The following is a 21,750-nucleotide window of genomic DNA, read 5'->3' on the forward strand; positions in this document are numbered from 1 at the left end:
GTCCTGCGTGGGCTGCAGAGACCCTGGCGCTGGCCTGACAGTGACCTGTTCCACCTGGGAGCACCTTAGCCTTGGATTTGCTTCATATCCTTTACATAAAACCCATATAAATCAGTGAATCCACTGAATTCCTGTAGGAAATACATGTGTAAATTAAAAACAGCTAATCCATGTACAGATATGAGCCTGTCCCCAGATGTGTGAGGTTAAGTGGTTTACTATCCAAAGCTGTGTGATAAAACATGGGCAAGTTTAAGATCAGAATTGAAGGCGGGTTTTTTTTCTTCAAATCTAGTTCTTAGTCCTTTATTGCATTGACTTTCATCACTGTACAAAAGACTATTTTTTTTTCATCTGATTGTATACAAGTGGAAATCCTACCCTCCTCCAAGGAATTCAATTCACATGGTTCAAATGAACACCATAGAAGGCAATTTACTCTATAAACAGGTTTCAAACAAATTACTTTGGCAATAAAAGGAAGTGTTTAAGGTGGACATTTTTCAGCAAATACTCTGGTTCTTGCAGTGCTTTTAATGGTGGTAAATTTTACATGAACACTTACTTTAAAAGCTTTTTGGTGTAATATAAATGATGTGCTTGTTATCTCAAAGCTGTCAAGACAAAATCTAATATTTGTAAGCTGCTGGAACAGGAATTTTGTTTTATGTGCCCTGTGAATGAAAATGGGCCTTTTACTGCTTCTGCACCTATTTGTATGTTGAGCTGTGTCCTGCAGAGTGAGGTGAAGATGCCGTTCTTTTCAAATTCAACCAATTTGTATTTTTCTTTGTGCACAACTCCGAATAAACAGAAATCCTGGATGACTGCTCTACTAATTGCAATGGGAATGGAGAATGTATCTCGGGGCACTGCCACTGTTTCCCAGGATTCCTTGGTCCTGATTGTGCGAAAGGTAATCTCATATTAACTGACCCACAGTGCGTGACAGGGATCTTGATTATAGTGTGTGACTGCTGGGCTTGCAAAGATTCGAAGTGGTTAAAGGAGATTAAATTCCCTTTTCCGGCCAGGTGACAGATACAGTGCAAGCACACACATAGAAAGTTTCTTTATGCTGTACTTGAGCTAAGATGCATCAACCACTTCTCTCTCCCTGACTTTCAGAGTTAATAGATTCCTCCATCCTTCTTTGCATCCGCTCCGTGATTGTAAAATACATTTTTTATTAAGTGTGTTAGCTTAGCATAATGTTTTCTGTTATTTGAAAGTGACAAACAGTTTCACTTTGGAGAAAATTGCATAAGTCAGTCAAATGCTTCTGTGGTCTTAACTTGAATGGGATATAGAAAAGAAGCCGAAAGCAGCTTAGAGACTGTTTTCCACCATTCGGACAAAAAAACATGCTAAAAAGATTGTTAAGTGAGCTTATTTCTGTTTCAGAGATTTCTGTCGGTATTACCCATCATCTGCTGCATATGATGTCCAGACATTCTCATGTTTTTCCAATGTTTCCTCAAATTTAGGATTAACTTTATTTTTTAAGAGCTTGATTGGCTCAGAAATTGATACTGGATTGTAAAACTAAGCTGCCACATCACTGGTTTACGTGTGGATCTGTAATGGCTAAAACTTCAGTAATGTTAAGCCCGCTTAGAAGAAAGAAGAAAAGGGCAGCATCTTGCTTCAGTTCACAGGGAAGAAATATTAATCTTACTGAAAATCATAAGCAGGCATCACCGCAAATTTTCTGCAGAGGCCAATCAAGGGGAGGGAATTATTTTTATCTTCTAAGATATCCCATTTCAGATCAAAATCAAGGTATACTGGTGAAGCAGACTGAGGAGACGAGGACATTGTACTGCTGCTGCATTACCTAGTGCAAAGATTGCAGCCTGTCACAACCCTCGAATCAAACGGAGGATTGCGGGGCTGGAGTGGAAAAGCAATTTTACAGAACAATAAATGCAATAAATGTTAATCTATGTAAGTATGTAAATACGTTAAAAAGGTCAATCTGCCTTCTTCAGATTCCTGTCCAGTGCTGTGCAGCGGAAATGGAGAATATGAGAAAGGTCACTGTGTGTGTCGCAATGGGTGGAAAGGACCGGAGTGTGATGTTCCAGAAGAACAGTGTATTGATCCAACCTGCTTTGGCCATGGTACTTGTATCATGGGCGTCTGCATCTGTGTCCCTGGATACAAAGGAGAGATTTGTGAGGAAGGTTTGTGAAGTTTCCCTCTCTGTAGATAGAGGGTTTGATTTTTGTCTTTAATCTCCAAACCTGTTTTAAGGTAGGTAAGAACTCACATAGATGCGAGAATCTTACTGTTTGGCTCAAAAGCACCTTCACTGTCTCATAGAAGTAATGTTAAGATAAAGGTAAAGGCATTCAGGTCTCAGTGACAATCAGTAGAAGCTGATCACGTAATTTCCAAGATCCATATTTTTATTCTAAAAGATTAAAATTATTTAATGTTGTTTAATAAGACTATCTAATAATGGTAGCATGGGCAGTCCTCTGAAATACTCAGTTTCTCTTTCAGTCCAGGAGGACTCTAGTTCTTGGATGATTTCTGTTCCTTCCCTCCACTGAATCTCAGTAGCAAGAACAGAACTGGCTGGAATTTTTTGCCTTCCAGCAAGCAATGTATTCTCAATCCTCCAAAAGTTTCCTGGAAAACATCCCGGCAAGCAACGATTCCTTTTTTTTTGTGGAAGTTGTGAGACCATCTTGATTTGTTTGTCTCTACTTTTCTTCTCTCAGGCTTCAGATACTTTTTTCAGGAAGGGTGGCTGGCATCCCCAGTCCTCCTTGCTGCCAGTAACCTCAATCCCTTAGCACACAAAGTCAGAGAGCCTCTGCAGACTTTTTTTACTTGGCTAAAAGCTAAGAGCAAGGCATTCAGAAGATCATTTAAACAAAATATGATGTGGTGGTTCCCCAGGGTAATCGCAAGATCATAATCAGCTTTTTCTTTTCTTCATTCTGTTACATCTTAGATTTTTCTGCAAAGAATGTCCTGACAATATAAAGCCAAAAGAGCAGCAAACAGTTTCAGTTTACCAGAGCATATTGTGTAATTCTGTTGTCGTATGTCATTTTTACTGTGAGCCTGTGTTCAGGGTACTAAACTGGCATCCTTTAAGGCTCAGCTAATAAAAAGCGGGAAATTCTGAGAACAAGTAATTGTACTTTTGCTGGTTGTAGTACCGATGTGTCTCTGCCCTCATCTATAGAAAGAAGGAGTTGTCGTTTGCCTCTTAGCATTTCTGAGATAGCTCATCAGCTTTGACTTTCTTCCCCTGTGCATAGCCTCGGAAGGCAGAACTCTTCTTCATGCTTGCCCTGATTTGATGATTTTTCCACTAGTCCCCTTAGCCTGAAGCTAGTGACAGCATACGTTGTGCTTCCTGCTATATAGATTTTAGGTAATTCTTTTGAGTAGCGCACAGAGGAGGCTCTTTATGTAGCTTGAATTCTCTAGTCAGAAAAATGTCCAGGATGGATTTGATGGATTTGACATACCTGGTACGGTTTTTAAAGGGAGGATCAAGAGAATGCGTCTGACATACTCAGTTGCTGGTAGTCTCAGAAACAGACAAAAACAAGAAAACCCAAATGGGAAAAAGCAAGTAATACACAGATTTACTCACAGAGGCCGTGATGCCGAACAAGCCTGTAGCTGGTGAGAGGCTGACTGCTGTTTTCAGTTCCTTTGTTTCTTGCCATAACGTGATCCTGCAAAATGGTTGAAAAAAATAATTGAGATAAGTGTACTCAGACAGCTACTGAAACTAAGAGTGTGAGAACATTGGCTTTTTAAAGTAAGAGACATATTTAAATTTTTTTAAAAGGTGGAATTATGCAGAAATAGGGTGGATGAAACGAACCTGTGCAACCATGTACAGTGGATTTTTATTGTAACAGTGTGTGCATGACATGACTGTTCAGTTTACTGTATTGTACAAAGTAACGTGTGCAGTCGTGGAAGTAATTCTGTCAGGAATTCAGATTACATTATTGTATGTAAATACGAGTTTATTATTATAGCAGCATTGTTGACATAGCAGGCATAGTACCAGATGTACTATCCAGGGAACACCAGTAGCTACATGTATTCATTGCTATGGGAGTCCTTTGAATTTGTCCTGTCAGATTATCATTACTAAAGTGAATGATACTTTTTAAGCTGTTTATGGAGTCACTCAATTAACTTTAAAAGGTCAGCAAAATAAAGAGCTGTCTCAGGATGAGAGAAAATTGCGGAGTATTTTTGTCCTATGCTTAGCAAGATATACGTTGTCCAGAAACACTTGACTCCCCTCTTTCAGAATTATATTATGCTGTGCACCAGCCTGGAAGGCTGAAAAAGATACAACATACATCTTGAAATGAGATCTTGAATTGATGGCATAGCAGCTCAAAAGATAAAGCATCACTTCTTTATTCTTAGTTCAAAAGGTCCTATGAACTGGAGTCTGTTAATCTCTACGTCTGAAGTATTTAGTCTTCCCTTACCGAAGCAGAGAGCGTCTCTTCATTTGTGTAGCACAGAATACTGTTGTTAGGTTTACAATTTAATTATTAAAACAGTACTTGTGCTGATACTTCAAAAATACATGCAAGAACTTTCAAAGTGTCTCTTTAATGTTAGTCTGAAGCATGATCTAACATGAATAGGCTTTTGGCTAATTGTTTCCCATGCTCGGACCCCACAAATCCTCTTCAGCTCTGCAGCCTTCCTGCAGCCTCCAGAGAAGGCAGGCTGTGTTCTGCTTAGAATCTGTCTTGTTAAAGAAATGCTGGGCCTTTATGAAAGAATATGCTGATTATACAGGACTAACCAGCTGATTTAAATTCTTCTACAGAGCTCCTGAATTTTTCACTAGGAATAGTTTAATCCAAATTGAGAACAAATTTAGCTCTTTGTCTGTTTGCAAATTGTTCATCAGTACGTTATGACTTTTATGAATCTGTTCATTATCTGCAATTGCCCAGCACATACTTTTTATGAGTGTTTGAGATATTTTTATTTTTTTTTACAGCTAGCATTCAGTCAGAGATTCACTACTCAGGGTTAGTGGATGGCCACTTTTTTTGTATCAAATTTTCAGCTTCCTTTCCACAGGAAGATGAAAGAATAAATCTTCCTTTTCCCAGATGTAAATAAAACACAGAGCACAAATACCCAAATGGAAACACAATGCACGATTGTAGAAGTAATTATTAATTGCTCAACTTCTTTCCCAGCCCTGCTACTGAAGCACAAACTTCACTGACTTGGACCAGTAGACCTGTCTTGGGAATCTGCATTTTAAAAATAAGACAATATCCTTGACAAGCAAAATCATATGATCTCTAACAGTCTACATGCTTGCTTTTTTTCTTGGTTTTGGCTTATACTTTTGCACAGATGTTAGCGTAGACTGTTTTTTCCTTGCGTTCGTTAACATCATTTCAGTTTGGGTATTTGCACAAAAATCAGCAAATTCGTCTGAATCCCTGATGTTGTATTTCACTAGGAAGCCACTGTAAAGGTGCAAGCTTTGTGCTCTAAGTTGTGTGTTCCCTGCTTTCCAGAGGACTGCTTGGATCCGATGTGCTCTGGCCATGGTGTGTGCGTTCAAGGGGAATGTCACTGCTCCACAGGCTGGGGCGGTGTGAACTGTGAGACGTCGCTTCCCGTGTGCCAGGAGCAGTGCTCGGGGCACGGGACTTTCCTCCTGGACACGGGAGTCTGCAGCTGTGAACCGCAGTGGACGGGTTCAGACTGTTCAACAGGTATGCTGGAGGTTTGATTTCTTCAGTGATGTCTGTGATTTCTTTTGAGTCATGAAAGAAAGTAGTTACTATTAACGTGCTAGTATGAATTTAAAAAACAAGAGAGGGATGAACCAGGGATGCTGTGGCATGGCACTTAATGGGCTTGTCAGCAACTGGCTCTCTGTTGACAAGGATAGAAAAGCTTTTCCTCTGTGACAAGAACGTTGACTGCCTGATGGCGTGACAGCGAGAACGGTAGTCCTGCAAGAGTGCAAGTGCCTCCTGGCATGAATTGGAGTCAAGCATAACTCTCACCTGAGATGCTGAGCTCTTATCAGGCTCCTGCAATGAGGGAATCCACAACTCGGAGAGAGACTGGGAGGATATAAAAAAAAAAAAAAAAAAGGTCTAAATGCAGTGACTGATGAGTAAGGAGGCTCTGCCAAAAAATCTTTAAACAAAAATGACCATCCATTCTCTCACGCTGGGATAAAAACTCGTTTCTTTCTTAGAGGACCATCAAGGTTTGATCTCACTGAATTTGATTAAGAGTTGAAATGGATTTCCTATGTGCTTTGTACATTTACGTTTCATTTTCTCGAAATGAATGCACTCTGGACATTTTACTCTGTAATGGAGCATGTCATTACCAATGTATGTGCTACTGTTTTTTCCCCATATAAAGCTCACAAAACCAGAATCTCAGATGATAAGTAGCACATCGCAGTACAGAATAGATGCAAGTGACAGATTTGCTGAATACTGTGGAATACAACCAGTGGTCCAAGTCACCAATCTTTCTTAGAAATCATCATTCAAAAGAACACTTGGAACAGTATAAATTTCCATTCACATCTTTAAAGGGTATGGTTATGATCTTGAAGTTGGGACTTATGAAATGTCCCTCTCTGTGATAACTTTTTAAGCAACAAAATATTGACCTGCAAATAATTTTCAGTGTTTGTTACAAAGGCCCTGCATTCATTCGTTCTAGACTCCAAAATTAATGCCTGTAATTTCAGTCTGACACTGTCGGATATGGTACCTGATTTGATAAGAATCGACTTTTTATTGGCTTTCAGCAAAAGCCCGGTTGCTAGCATTTTTATCATGTATTTTATTACGTTTTAAAAATATTTGCTGAAGTTTAGTAATATAGTAGTACTTCCATTAATGAAGCAAATAATTAGGAAAGGTGCTAGCTATTTACTAATTTTTTACTATTTTTTTTTAAATATGCAAACTAACTCTGTTCCAATACATTATTGTAGCTCAAAAAGAGATGTTAATCTCCAATAGTTCTGTTTTGTCAGCTGCATGGGGCAAGTAAGGGAACAAAGAACTAATAAATAACTGCAGCGAAGAGGCTTTTACCTTGTGTGCTAGGATCATAGTTTTCATGTTTGTCTCACCTCCAAAGCTGTTCTGATTAATTTTTAGAGGAAAGGTAACTTTTTTCCCTACCTCTATCAACCAGTGGGGAAAATACTTCTCTTCATTCCTACTGTCTTCTGAGTTATCAAAGGATGTTTTTACAACCACCAACAGGCATCTCTCTTTCTAGCTAGAAACTTCAGATTTCTCCTTTCAAATATATCTTTCTTCATAGGTGTTAAACTAGATTCAGGATTGTTCTGGCAATGCAATGAGTGTTAGACTGAAGTACAGATGTTCATTTGTGCTTGGGACTTTCCTCCTAGGATCAGTGATTGCTGTGCATGCTGGAAGTAAAGCTTGATTTTAGTGAGGAAGGAAAACATCGGATGAGTAAGTCAGCAAGGTCAGAATAAACGAGCTGTCATATGTGAATGGAAAAAATCACGAGGTTCTGTACAATGAAGAGGATGAAGAGGGTAAACCACAGACTGCTCATCTGGAATCAGACAACAAGGAAAGCTTTGCAAGTGATAGACGAGCAGTCTCTCAGCCTGCCTCAAACCCTGGCACTTTCCCACCATCTCTGTACCACATCATTATCAGTACTGTGAAAATTTGCTTTTCTGTATCACCTCGAAGAATAGAGGCTCCTGTCCTGATGATTTCTGCATTCCCCAGCAAATTCCAAATCCTTTCAAAATAAAAGGATAAATTATTTTAAGTTTTATGTTTTTCCTAAATAGAAATTAATATATCTTGCTGTACTTTAAAAAAGGAGAAATAGCAAAGGTGCCAGAATGTTTTTGAGTATATTATCCCAGATACACTGTGGCCCACCTGAAGAGGGATAAGCCATCTCTATGATACCTTCCCCTACCTGCCCATCTCTAGCTCTTCAAACAATAAGAAATTCCATTTTCCAAGCAGCAGGCTGGGGAAAGACAGAGATCAGTGTGGACATGGAGGACCAGAGATGAAGGGTGACTGTGTGACCCGTGCGTATCCTGAAAGATTGTGAATGTTTGGAGCCCCAGCCTGAGATCTGGAATCATTCATGGATTTTTGAGGCTGGAAAAGACCATGGTGTTCATGCTGTTTGATTTTCTGTAGGACATGTACAACAACAACAAAAAAATTGTCCTTCAGCTTCTGCTTGACACTCATAATTTCTGTTTAGTTTTTCAAAATTTAACCTCCTCACAAAGACTGAAAATGAAGGATAGTCTACCATGTCCTTAGGTAAATTGTTTCCATTATGCCTGACCCTCTCTGCTAAAAAGTGCACCTTTTACTCCCAGTTTGAATAGGTGAAAAGTCTTACAGTTGTGTCTCTTTCTGTGAGGTGAAAGACTGTCAAATTCTTTGTCAAAGTCACTATATTTTTGTCCTTAATGTTTATAAAAAGAGCCAACATTTGAAATATATCTGCTTCTCATAATGCTACATACAGACCCCCCTCTCTCTCCACCCACCCTCTTTCTCTTTCTCTCTCTTCCCTCATTTCTATCTCCACATCCACAAGAATAATGAATGCCAAAAAAAACTTATGTATTTCTTGGGTTTGGGGTAGGCTTTTTGTGAAGTATGAATGACCACATAAAGTATGCGTTTTTCTTTTCCTATTGTTTCATTAAAAAATTACATCAAGGGGACACTGAAACTCCAAGCTTAAATATTCAAAGATTAAAGAAAGACAAAAGAGGATACCTACACGTTAACTAACTCATCTTTCCTGTGTTTCTTATGAAACAGGTTTCATTTTTCACAGTTATAGAAATGCCATTTCGCTAAGGATGTATGGCCTGATCATTCAAGCAGTTACTTGTTCTTGTATATACTTGCTCTTCTGCACAGTTGCTGTACTAAAGACAACATTTTTTTCTAATCTACTGGACTGTTCAGTTCAGATTCTACATGAACTTGCATGTTTAGAGTGTTTGGATACCACAAACACTGAACTGTGATGTGGTTGAATTAATCAGTTGATAAGAAGTGGCTAGTTTAAAAAAGGTGAAATGTGTGTATAGCTATATTTAAATATTTGAGGGAGCACATGCCCAAAAGCGCAGAGTAATGGAGTGAATTGGATTTATTTCTAGTCTTCCCTCATGTGGGGCATGGTTTCTAAAGGGACTGTCAAAATGGGGAGGCCATAGCTGTGACTCACCTAAGTATTGCAGAGTCCATCTTGGAGGCTTCCCTATAAGAATGTGAATTCTGGCATTATCCCCTTTTTTGGCTCAGCAGCTAAATGTCTCGGGTTGTCCACTGAACTTTTGCAATACTTTTTTCTGAAGAGCTCTTCCTTTTTCTTTAGGCCTTATGTATGTTCTGAAGGAATTAATTTATTCAATAGAATAGAATAATTCAACAGATAATATCTGTACTCCAAAGGCTGGTATAACTAGGGCAGCCCTAGTTTATGTTCAGAGTTGAGGATTACTCTTCTACCCAAAAATAACTCCAGTGTTAGAGATGTTTCTTACACTACGGCTGTGGAGAAAAGCTGTGTGGCACTGAATTAACTGCCACAGAACCAGTCCAGAGTCCATCTGACTTACTGGTCTAGTTAAACTGTCCTGCATGACCTATCAGCTTAAGCATCTTTTATGTATGAGGATTAGTTGGCAATCGGGCACCTTTGTAGCAATGCTACAAAGCATACTGTTAACAGCTCTGAGCTGGGGAGAGCAGATGCTTGCTGCCAAAATCATTGACATCCTCTCCTGGTGTGGGCATTACACCAGCTTCTAGCAAAAATAGTGGTAATTCTGAAGTGCTTCAAGATCTTATTTTTATCATCAGACACCTGAACCCAGGACCCTTCTCCAGTGTAGCATAGACCCACTCACTTTCTCTGCATAGCTTTGATTCCCAAAGTATTTCCAAGACCAAAAGAAACAGAGCCACAACACTGTTACAGTTCCACACCGTCCAAGCCAGTTTTGGCTAGTCAGCTTAACACAGATGTCCAGCATAGTCTCTGCTCTGACCTGTGGACTGCGGACTGCCAAAAACCAATCTCACTGCACCACCTTCTGATACTCCTTCTAGATCCAAAGTTCTTGATGGTCAGTTGCCATCCCTTGAGGTCCAGAAAATCCTCTTACAGAACTCCAAAGCAGCTGTCAGGATATGTTTTCATCGTGTTTGAATTGGTTCTCAATAAGATCAGCTCAGTATGGCTTGAAGGTTGTTCAGACATTTAGTATTGTTACTCCTACGCTACTTGTAGGACACAACCTATGCTGTCCTTTTATTCAGCTCTGTTAAGATCCAGCCTTTCAATATTCTTAGCTGGGTATCTGTTACGGACATGTTTGGCCTCTTTCTACCCTGCAATATTGAACTTCCATGAAAAGCCATTTTGTTTTATTAGCTCAGATTTCAATTTGCCTATCCCAAAGATGATGTGGTTTTGGTTCAGGCTTTGCCTTGCTACCTGTGCACCTATTTGTAAAGGCTCTTCTTATCAGCTAACGTTCAAACAGAAAGATAATATGCTTCTGATTCTTTTGCCTTCTTTAGGCAGCATCAACTGAATTTCACTCTGAAAACATTGACAGATCTTTAGCTACACCAATTAAAACATCACTGATAGGCATCCTTTCTACAGCCATATGTGACATTAGGAGAAAAAAAAAAATCACTTACCCTCTATCTGTACCTAAGATTTGGTTTATTATATGGACAAGATCAAAGTGCTTTAATCGTTCTATATGATTATACACTGGTGCGTATTTACTATGAGGGAGATGGATTAGCCTGTTTTGCCAATTTGCCAACTGGCTTTGAACACTGAAGGTCAAAAACAAGCTATGGCTTTCACTGCTTCAAAATTGTACCAGTCAGAAATTTGTAGTGAAGCAGCACAGAGTTATTCTGGCTGAGTTCGTCCAAATGCTGTACCTTGGCCATAGCTGTTGTAATTCCAGTTGCAAGGATCAATGCTGCAGTCATTATTCAAGTAATGTAATCAAATCTTTCATTCCTGCTGGCCTCAGCGGACATTGCTTACTGCCTTTACCTGTGGTGTAATCTACGTTGAGATATACACAGAGATCCAGTATCATCTTTTACATTAACTTTATTTCTTTAAGTTGTTTTAGCCAGCTGTCCCTTGAACAGTCATCCATCCCACTTTCTGCAGTCTTCACTTTGGACTGTGCGAGGAATGAGGAGAGTTGTGTCCGCTTTTGCCTAAAAGTAAGGGAGGCACGGCTGTTAGGGCCCAGCGAAGTTGATCTTGGGCAGAGGTCCACAGACATCTCCGAGGAGAGCTGTCTTTCCACCATTTTGATTCCCAAAGTGTTTCGAAGACAAAAGAAACAGCAACAGCACTGTTACTGTTGGATTGCCCAACATCGTCCACGTGGTCCAAGACATCCACATTGGCACATCCACATTGTCCAAGACATTGACCCCAACAGTCACACCTACCATACAGCAATTAGAGGTCGTCTTCAAACACTGTAATGGCTCTAGCTCATGCTGTCAAAAAAACCATGTGATTTTATCTCTCAAATCATTAGCTTGTGGAAAAACCAATCCTTCTCTAATGTAAAGCACTGAAAATTAAAACCCCATGATAATACAATATAAATGTGAGTATTCTGTGTTTGAATTAATTCCTTACTATGTTGTTTGTCACTTTGCTCATTTAATTTCAGGTTTTTTCCTAGTTTGGTCATCCTTTGGCAAGTGGCACAAAAACACCCAAAGACATTTGGCCGTTACCAGTTTAGCCATCTGACAGTGGATGTGCCTAAGAGAGGTGCACAAGAGATTGGGTTCTGTTTCTCATTTAGTCTCCCCCCCCCTCCTCTAAAAACTGTGAATAGAGAATAGGAATTTCATACTGTGTTCCAAGTGAGACTGATTATAAAATTTTTTTTGTGAAAACTACCTGTGCTGGAAAAGGTAATCCTTGGAATATTTCAGAGTCTCAGCATCTTTACACCATACTGGATCCAGTTATGATTGTATGTGAAAATCGGTTATTATTCAGACCTTCAACATACGGCTTAGTTGACCTGTGCAGTATGGGCGTGATTTACTGCATACATGACAAAATAATACAGTAGGATGGAAGACTGATAGTACACTACTTTAATGTCACCAGGACTTCAGTATAGTCAACTTTCTACTTACTGTCTGTGGATCTTTGTTGCTTTATTTATAGGCTGTCATCCAAAATCCCTTGATGTTAATGAGTCATCTCCCTTTGAGGCGTATAGGCAGTGCTTTTCAGAAAGACAAAATCAAACTTGTGAGTACTGACTACTCGTGTCAGGTATAAGGGAAGCTCTGGCTAATTGAAGGTGCAGCATCAACAAACTGAACAAAAAAAACCCCTCATCTTCTGTTCTCACACACCTTTAACATGGAGCCTTGAGATTAAGGGAGTGAAATACCAAAAGAAAATGGATGACAGAGTTGCTCAGTGAGGCAGAGCCTTAGCTAGCATAAATTAGTGTAACTGCAGTGATGCCACCGGTGCCATCCCAGTGTGTTTCAGGTGAGAATCCAGCCCTGAGTCACTAATTAATTGCAGCGCTATGCCTAAAATACTATAGACTGAAAGGTAATGAAATCTGTGACAGAGCTGATGCCTGTGACATCCTGTCCCGTATTAGTTTCTCTAGACTCTATTCAGCCAAAGTAGGCCAGTTTCCGTCCTCCTTATTCCAGGACATTTGTCATAATTCCACTGAATCCATTTATACCACTGAAGCAACCTAATTATGATTGGGAAAAGAATACTGGCAGTTCTTAGTCACAAAAACATTCATCCTAAAATGATTATATGGAGATGGTATATATTTAGCATATCTATTTTTGGTTAAGCTCTCTCTAGCAAGATTGGTAGTAATTTTACAAAGGTTAAAAATGGATCAGTAGCCTCTTCCCTCAGTATCTTGCGAAGCATAAAACCTCTTTAAAACTGAAGTGCTTTGAAAAATGCAAAATGTTGTAATTGTTGTAAATTGATATGTGCAGAGTAGAGTAATTTAAAAATCATTAGAAGTATGCATTTTTTAAAGCAAAGTGCTTCAAAAAGAAATGAAGGCATAATACAGTATATTAATATAGTTCAAGACATCTCAAATTGGTTTCAAAATTAAACATCAAAAACTGCAACTTGAAAAAATAATTAGGTAAAACCATTTCATCGCAATCAGAAAACTCTTCAGGTTTAGGAAATTGCAAATTATGGGTGTCAGTCATTCTCATTTGCCAAGGACAAGGATATTCACTGCAAACAGCTCGCGGTAGTGAAAATAGCCTTGAAATTTCCTCAATACGTGATGTAATCTGTCATGCATTTTCTATAGACTGCTCTGTTCCATGTTGGTACTTCTACTCTGCTCCCTATTTTAGACAAATCTCAAGAACTTTTTAATTACACTATAACCATCCTTCATTGTTTTGTTCTGAAGAAATGATGGACTTAGTTAATTTCATCTAACTGTCCTCTTTCTTTAATTTGTGAGGAGCTTTGACTATTACTGCTCTGCTAATTAAAAGGATGATTGAAGTTTCCCCTGCTGTACATTGTCTGACATTGTAGAAAGACTCTTCTTACTACTGTATATTTCATTGAAAAGAAAAAAAAAATGATGTGTGGCGAGTTTGATTTGTATCTCCTGTAGAGTTGCAAGAGTTTGCAAAAAGGTATCTGGTGAGCAAGATTTCTATTAAAAACTTAGTAGTTAAAGATTGGAACACTTAGTATGTGTTGCTGGTGAATTTAAAACATGAGAAATTTAAGGCAGTGAAGAAGCACTCCAATAAAAATTAATTCTCCTGCATGTTGAAATCAGTCCAGGGGGAACCAGAAATACCTGATGTAGTCATGTATTGATTTAAAAAATAGGATAAGTCAAGGGTATGAGATATACAATGAGGAAACTTGGGATGTTTTTCAACTGATTGCTGCTTATTTTGCAGATTGGCCAAAAATAATGGCTCTTTCCTTCCCTTTTTCTTCCTGAAAATTAAGATTCTTAATCTCCTGCTGTGTGCACCTCATTCAGCAATTATTGGAAATATCCCTCATTCAAATGTAAACATCGTTTACTTAAGTCAGCTTTTGTAAATCCTGGTCTAATCCACAAAAAGGTGTTACTTATTCCACTGGGTGGAATCCACAAACCCCAATTTCGGATGCTTCTATCCCAGCAGCTCTTCCCTTATCCAGGAGCGAGATCCCCAGATTGCTGAGGTGACAGCAATATGGTCCTGTTTATCCTACCTTCTACGTAGCTATCGGAGACTTTCCACTCTCTAGGCATGGCATTGTGTCTCTTTAGGGAGTCTGTTGTGTCCCAGAACCATCCACCTCTGTGTGTTTTGTGCTTGGCCACCTCCGGTAGATCTGGTTTGAGGGTAATGCTCATTAGGATCCTCAGGCAACACCTGTGTAAGATCATGCAGACTGTGAAACTAGAGAGCTTAAAGCTGTTAGGACCTCTAGTTGGGTGATAATCTAGTAGCAAAACCCGGCAAATAAGTGGGATTTTAGTAGCAATTCAGGTGCCAAAGTGGTTCAAGCACCTCCAAATTAGGTAAGCTGAGCAAAGGGTTTAAGGGTCTAAATTTGGGATTTAGACATTTAAGGTTGTAGTTAAGTGCCTGCATCGCTTTTTACATCTCAATCTTATCGCCTACGTGGTAGTCAATCTCCTAGACAGTGATTAAGAACCATAGTAAAACAACTGACAGGATATAGCATGGAAAGGACTTTTGTCAATACTCTGTATCCAAGAAAATATCAGGATGGAAATTCTGAATATGAAAGGCCTCTACTCCACAAGAACCCTTTACAAAAGCGTTTTCTGAAGTAGAGAAGTTGTGGGAATGTTCTGCTGGTGTTGTGGGTGCTGCAGTGAGGGGGAAAAAACAGCCTAAATGGACAAAAGAACAATAGTGACATACAAAATCTTTAACTTTTAATTTGCTAAGCCAAGTCCAGTGATGAAACTCTGACATGTTATCCATACCACTAACATGTAAAGAAGGGTTCTTGTGTTAGGAGGGAGCTTCCCTTCCTCACAGCTAGAAAAGCACAAATGGGAATTGCAAGAGCAAGAGTACAAAAAAAGCCCCAGAACAACTAAAGGTTTTGTCCTTCAGTGAATTTCAGAACATCCGTTGTGCAAAAGACATTGTATCAGTCCCTGAAAGGCAGATATTTATAATAATTTTTTTATTGTTGTGGTAAGAGTTCTACAGAAATAGCTATCATTTCAGTATGCTTATGCAGCAGAGTCTACAAAGTTAACTTACCTCTGGAAATAGGAAATTGCTATTGATAAAAGTAAAAAAATCATGGAAACTTGCTTTTCTCCTACATATTGCATTTTTAAGTTTTTTGATTGTGAAGATTGTTGGAAGGGTAATATATGTAGACATCTAAGGAATTCCTGGTCTCTGCCCTCTTTAAGGACTTTTGCTTAAATATTTAGGCTCAAGTAATGCTTTTTAAATAAAATTAAATTTATAGTAATTATGCAAGAACATTTCAATGGTGATAGAGCACAAACTCCTTGTGTATTGTAGCTGCAGTGTACATTTGGGCACGTCGCTCTTCAGTTTAGGAAGCCCTGGCTGTTTTATAAACAGATTATTAAAATAGCATCTATCACCTTGTGATCCAAAATCATTTTCCGATGGCCCGCAGAAAGCCGCTTGTTCACGTGGCACATTTGTATTTCCAGCTCCTCCTCTGGTCACCCACGCGCTCATTACGAAAATGCCTTGAAGAAGGGTGGCCAGCCCGGCGGTGAGCTCTGCGGAGCGAGCAGTAGCAGGGGGTCTTTGAGCTGTATGTGACCGGGCAGCATGTCCTGGGGATAGCAGAACTGCCTCAGCAAAGCAGCGTTTGCACGGGCGAGGAGGGACCGCGAAGTGATGAGTTAGTGGAAAAAAACGCAGGCAGCGTAGAAGGAAGAGAGCGAGCAAAATAACAAAGGACGCTCGTTCACTTCTTAAAATCTGCAAAGCGCTACTGCCGTTGTACCACGGCCACCGAGGAGCGCGATAGCAGCGCTCGCTTCAAAGCCAGGGTCGTGTGCCCAAGGTGCTGCTTCTCCCTGGTGCGGGAAAAATGCAAGTCATGAGCTGCAACTTTGCTTTAGCAGCAGCAAGACGGAACAGCAGCTGCCAGATGCGTGTTGCTATTTCTGTTCGTGGTGCTGACACAGAAGAAGTTATGGTTTATTTACTGGGAGCTGCTTCATCTCTCTCTGTACTCATCTTCACAAACACAGCAATGAACATAGAAATGTTTGCTCCTTGTCCGTGTAAGCGGTGTTCATGCTCGGTCACTGAGCACTGCATGACTTCTGCTAATTGAGGCTGCACTCCTTGCTTTTGTTAAAGAGCTTGTTATGCCTGGCTCTTGAGTTTGTCCAAGAAACTGCTTATTTGTGCTAAAAAGAGAGGAAGCAAGGCCAGCCTCTTCGGCTGACTTTGCTTTTGATTGTGAAACTGAGATGTTACTTAGAAGCTGGTAATGACCTTTAATTTCTCATAGTAGTTGTTACTGTGGTAGAAGTTGTTTGTTGGGAACACAGAGCTCCTGAGGTTTTTGTAGTTGATCCACTGTTTCTGTGCATGTGGTCTGACTCTTCCCTGAAAAAAAAGTCTGTGAAAATGGAAGTACGTCCTTTTAAGCATCCAGTCCCCTTTCTATGACCAATTTGGGCAGCAATGACATCTATGCCCTTTGGGGGCTGCCATTGCTTTTACACAGGTGAATCTGAATAGATGTTCCTGTAATATGTTGCGAAGTAGTACCGGTGCCCACCTTTTCAGCATTTTGAGCCCTTCAGAGATACAGTAAGCAAAATATATCATCTTCCATTACTGAAATCAGCAGGTACTTCTAATGTACACAACACATAACCTGGGTGAGGTAGGCACTTGCTGGAGCAATTCTTGTGAGTGGACCCATCTTCAAAGGTCATCCTGTAAGCCAGTGAATTTAAGGTGGTGCTTACTCTTTGCAAAAGTGCTTAAATAAATCATTACTTCTTTACTGAATTTTACTAATCAAATTTACTAATTAAATAATTGTGGAAAACTTTATGCTCTGAGCAGAGCCCTTAGTCAGTGTTAATAATAGTACTTCTGTGTATCATGAAAGATTTAGTGCTTACATAAAGATGTATCCTGATCCACTCGGGCAACCTGGTGAACCTTTGCTGAAAATAGGGTCTCAAAATCTTTATTTTCTTTTGACGCTGTATTAGTTCGGGCTGTACCTGTGAGACAGCTTTATTAAACGTACCTACTGAGCCATCTCTTTGCCCGTTTCCTTTTGGAGGAAAGGAAACCTTCCTTTGGTTACTCTGCCATGTTTCTCATCGTTATCATAGGCCTCATGCCTGTCCTGATTCTCATGTTCTCTCACTTACTCAACAGGTTTCCCATTTTTCCTACAGAACTGGCTTTTTAGCCCAAGGAGCTGTGGTTTGCATTTTCCCCTGTGACTGAACACAAGGGCATAGCTTTCATAGCTTTCATCTCACTCATTACTGCTGACGATAGATTGTTCTAGACTGCTTTCTTGCTGGTCTCCTGATCAAATAAAATATCGAACAAGGTAGACGTTGCATGGCATTTCCTTTTGTGGTTCTCAATGTATTGTGAAGGATTTCAGAACTTGTTAGTCAGAGTATGAATCTCCGGTGAGGACTGTAATCTCACTGCTTTACAACACGTACAACTTGAAATCATAACAATCACAACTTGAAATTATAAAGCAGGACCAAATTTGACAAGGAAACTCCACATTTACTTGGGAAACGTGGTATTTAAAAAATGTCCTGGTCAGAATACTCTGTGGTTCTGCTTACCCTTGTGTCAGTCTAATCTTCCTTGCTATTAGGTTGTACTCCTGCTCATTTATTTTAAACATTTCCCACAAAGGCCTTGTCTGACCTGCCAACCTGTATCATCTCTAAGAAAGAGACAGGTTCTGCAGCTGAAGTCCCTTGTGTGGCAAGCACAGCATAATTGTATTCTGCTTTACACCAGTACTATGGCTGGGTAAACAGAGATATACCCAATGGCAAATGAATAATCCTTTTCAGTGGTATCAATTTTCAGAGCTTTGGCTGCCTGAAATGAAATATCTGTTAGTATGTTTACCATTACCAGTCCAGATTCATCAGGCTGTATTGATTAAATTTTTGCACTGTAAAAATACCATTTTGAACCACAGCAAAATCGATAAAGGGTGAGGTTTTTTTATATATACAAATTGGATTTGGATCAGGAAGAAAATATTCTTCATCAGATGAAAAATAAAGCTGAAAAAAAAAGTGTGATAAAAGATCTAAGAAGGGGAAAAAGTTTCTCTGTCGTTTCCCCCGCCTCTGCTGTACTTGCCCTTTGGACCTTTCTGTCTGTCTACTGATTACTTTTCTACACAAATAAATTTTCAAGCAAATTGAGGCTCCCAGTTTGGAAATGATACTTTCAGATAGGTGTAGCATTATCAGAAGCTACATTACGGTTTTCAAAAAAATGCAATTACATTCATATATTTTGAGATACACAATAGTGTTAATGGCAGCCTTCCTACCAGAAGTCAGAAGAGCTATTTATAGAGTACTTAATGCATCAGAAAGAAGTTCAATGAGATGATGGTAGGATTATTTCCAGAAAGCAATTAAAACCGTTGCTAGATTGATGGCAAAACATTCTGAGTAACAAACAGTGAGGATATGGCATTTTAGTTCCAGTGGTTTTATTTTATGTGTTGTGGCCTGTGGTAAGAAGATAAGAAAGGTAGTTAGATATCAGTGAGGCAACGCATGAGAAAGGCTTTCTGCATAAAGCTTACAGTAGAAAGGTTTAAAAAGAAACAATGTTTGAAGAATGGAGAAGTTTTGCCTTTGGTAGAAATAGTTGATCATTATGCAGTAACTGTGTCTGAATTATCCCAAATAATAGTCAGGGCTGTGCGAAGTTTAGATTGCCCCACTTTGTTCTGAAGACGCTGACTATTCAATAGTACTTTTCTGCAACTCTTGTCTCTGTGAGGAAGACCTGACCTCCCGAAGTACCTCATTGCCTCCCGGTCAACACCTCCTGGGATAATGCCGTTCGTAACATGAAGTAGAGAGCCAGGATCGAACCTTTATTCAGTGATTAGAGTGTTTTCAGCTGTGCAATTTTTCAGTTGCCAGTGAGACCACCCAAAAGCTTAATTACTGGAATCATTAAGTTATTTCATAGCAAAACCAATAGATCTACTGAAGAGAAAATAGGAAATAGGGTATCAGTGATGTAATCGTGAGGGAAAGGGGGTACTTAATAGGAGGTCAAGTAATAGAAGACATCAAGAAGACTCTAGAATGATATTTAAGGAGTTTAAGGAATGCCCACATGTTTGTGTAATGTACGGAAAACTGTAAATAGTCGTAATATCTTATGAGCCTCTCTAACATTATTCAGAGCCAGAAATGAGGGCAAATATGATTTGGAGTAGGACCTGTTTTCTCCTTGAGATTTTTTCCAAAATCGTGCCTCTTCTGCTTAACATAGCTTTATATGTTTGCTACAGTCTCTTGCTTCGTGACAGTGTCAGAAAGGATAAATATCAATAGCTGAATAAATTTAAACATTCTAGTCTGATAACAGACTGTAATAGAAAACTATTTCAGACACAAATGTGTCAGGTCGGGTGAGATGAATCTCTCTGTGTCTTTTGTTGGTATGGGCCACCAAGTCTCATTTTGTGCAAGAGCAGAATCTTTGAAAATGACTGTGGGAATTATTTTGGAGTATATGTGAGAACAAATTCAATGCGATAGTTTTGCAGTGTTCATGTAATTAACATTAAAGTGTTGTTTTGAATTTATTCACACAAATATAACAAACAGCTCCAACTCACAAATTGTTGTGGTGTTGTGAGATGATCTTTAATGTTGTTTCATTGTCAGATGCAAGTGTGCGATGCATGGAGAGGACAAGAAGTATTGCAGCAGCAGAATTTAGATTGAGAGAATAGTTGTCTGAAGATAGTGTGGTGGTGGTATGGATTGCCTAGTCCTGTGGTAGGTTCTCTGTTGCTGGGAGCTTTTAAAGGATGCCAGCCATGATTTCATTTGGAAGAAGGAAGAGTAGATGATCATGTGAAGTCCTTTGCACCTCTGTTTTCTATAAATCTACATTAAAATAGGTAAACCGGGCTATGCGCATAGATACCTGTCAGAACTGTGTGTTATTTTAGTATTCTGAGAGTAGAGCAGTAGAGGCTTCCTTTTTTTTTTCCCCCCAAACAGTTGCCAGTCATTCAGTGATGATCTATCATGTTGATTTATTTTCGTACCAAATATCACATAGAGTTCTATGGCATTTTCCCATCAAGCGTTGCTTGGTGCTGTGAAGGATAGGGCGAAGGTATAGCAGCAATTGTTGGGGAATGCATCTTTGCTGCCTTTTCCACACAGGAACCTGATTTCTGTTTGCCAGAGGAAACATGTTCACTAAAGCTGGCAGCTGACAGCCAAAGACTTCAAAATTAATGTTTTGCAGACACTTCCAAGTCCTTTTGATTTCCAGCTCGGGCTTGAAGAGCAGGTGCCACTGAATTCTGGCACAGCCCCTGTAATACTTCTGTGTTGCCTCTGTGGAAAAACTGTCCCTAGCTTGACAGTTTATTGGCATAGCTGGGGTTGGCTAAGAATGTAAAAAATTGTACACCTAACTGACATACTGTGACGCTGTTGGAGAAGCCTAGATTAGATGCAGTTCTAACATCCAGATTGCCCAAGGAGTTTATTTAAATTGGGAAAATAATAGAAGCTGTACCATAAAAATAATATCTCTTCTGGTACAGATATGTAAAACTTGGTATCTACATTAAACCTCTATAGTGCACTTTCTCAGGTAACCTTCTCTAGGGGGGACAACTTTCCGTTAGGTTTTACTGAAAAAAAATAGCTTAAGTCCTTTTGAAACTCCTAAAACTTTAAATTTTTGAACTTTTTTTGCAGTGTAAAAAATTATATTAATAAAGTCAGTTGCTGAAAATGAAAGCTAGAACAGAGTTGTCTCCAGGACACAGCGGGAAGGTAATTTAAAAAGCTCAGGAACATTGTTGAAATTATCATGCAAGCTTATTAAATGCAATGTATATTTAAATTGAAAAAACTTTCTTTATTAGGCCTAGATAGGTGATATTTTGCTGCCTCCAGCAGTTAAGCTTATTGGGTGAAAGTCAGGATAGATTAATTTCTAATCTTTATGGAAAACCACTTATTAAAAAATGGATAGCAAAATTATGAATATGATACTTAAGGTTTAGACTGTCTGTAGAACAAGACTCACCGCTGAATGTGAAGAAAAGTAAAATGAGTGTTTTCATAGTAAGTATTTCACCACTTTTGTTTACATATAGTTTTGTATTCTTAGCATGATTTTCTAAGAGTTATTTCTGAAACATGTCAAATTAACATTAAAATCTTCCCTTATCATTACAAATTATAAAATATTTAGCTTTAATTTCCCTTTTCATATCACATAAGTAGAAACTTATTATAAAACACATTTGAAAGAACTCATTGTTGACTTAGATAATTAAAATGAAGAGTGTGGAGTGAATTTTTAATGCTTTTTAGATTAGCTC

General features: G+C 39.1%; 1 protein-coding gene across 5 annotated transcripts in view; it reads left to right on the top strand.

Annotated features, from left to right (window-relative positions):
• The window catches only part of TENM1 (teneurin transmembrane protein 1), a 252,225-nt gene that overhangs the window by 125,880 nt on the left and 104,595 nt on the right, over nucleotides 1–21,750 (top strand). For all 5 annotated transcript variants that reach the window (XM_075053993.1, XM_075053994.1, XM_075053995.1 and 2 more), the window contains 3 exons: nucleotides 815–916; nucleotides 1,992–2,186; nucleotides 5,547–5,747. In XM_075053993.1, the coding sequence (XP_074910094.1) occupies nucleotides 815–916; nucleotides 1,992–2,186; nucleotides 5,547–5,747 (498 nt within the window). The remainder of the gene's footprint in view (nucleotides 1–814; nucleotides 917–1,991; nucleotides 2,187–5,546; nucleotides 5,748–21,750) is intronic.

Source organism: Buteo buteo, chromosome 22 (assembly GCF_964188355.1).
Source record: "Buteo buteo chromosome 22, bButBut1.hap1.1, whole genome shotgun sequence".
Lineage (NCBI taxonomy): Eukaryota > Metazoa > Chordata > Aves > Accipitriformes > Accipitridae > Buteo > Buteo buteo.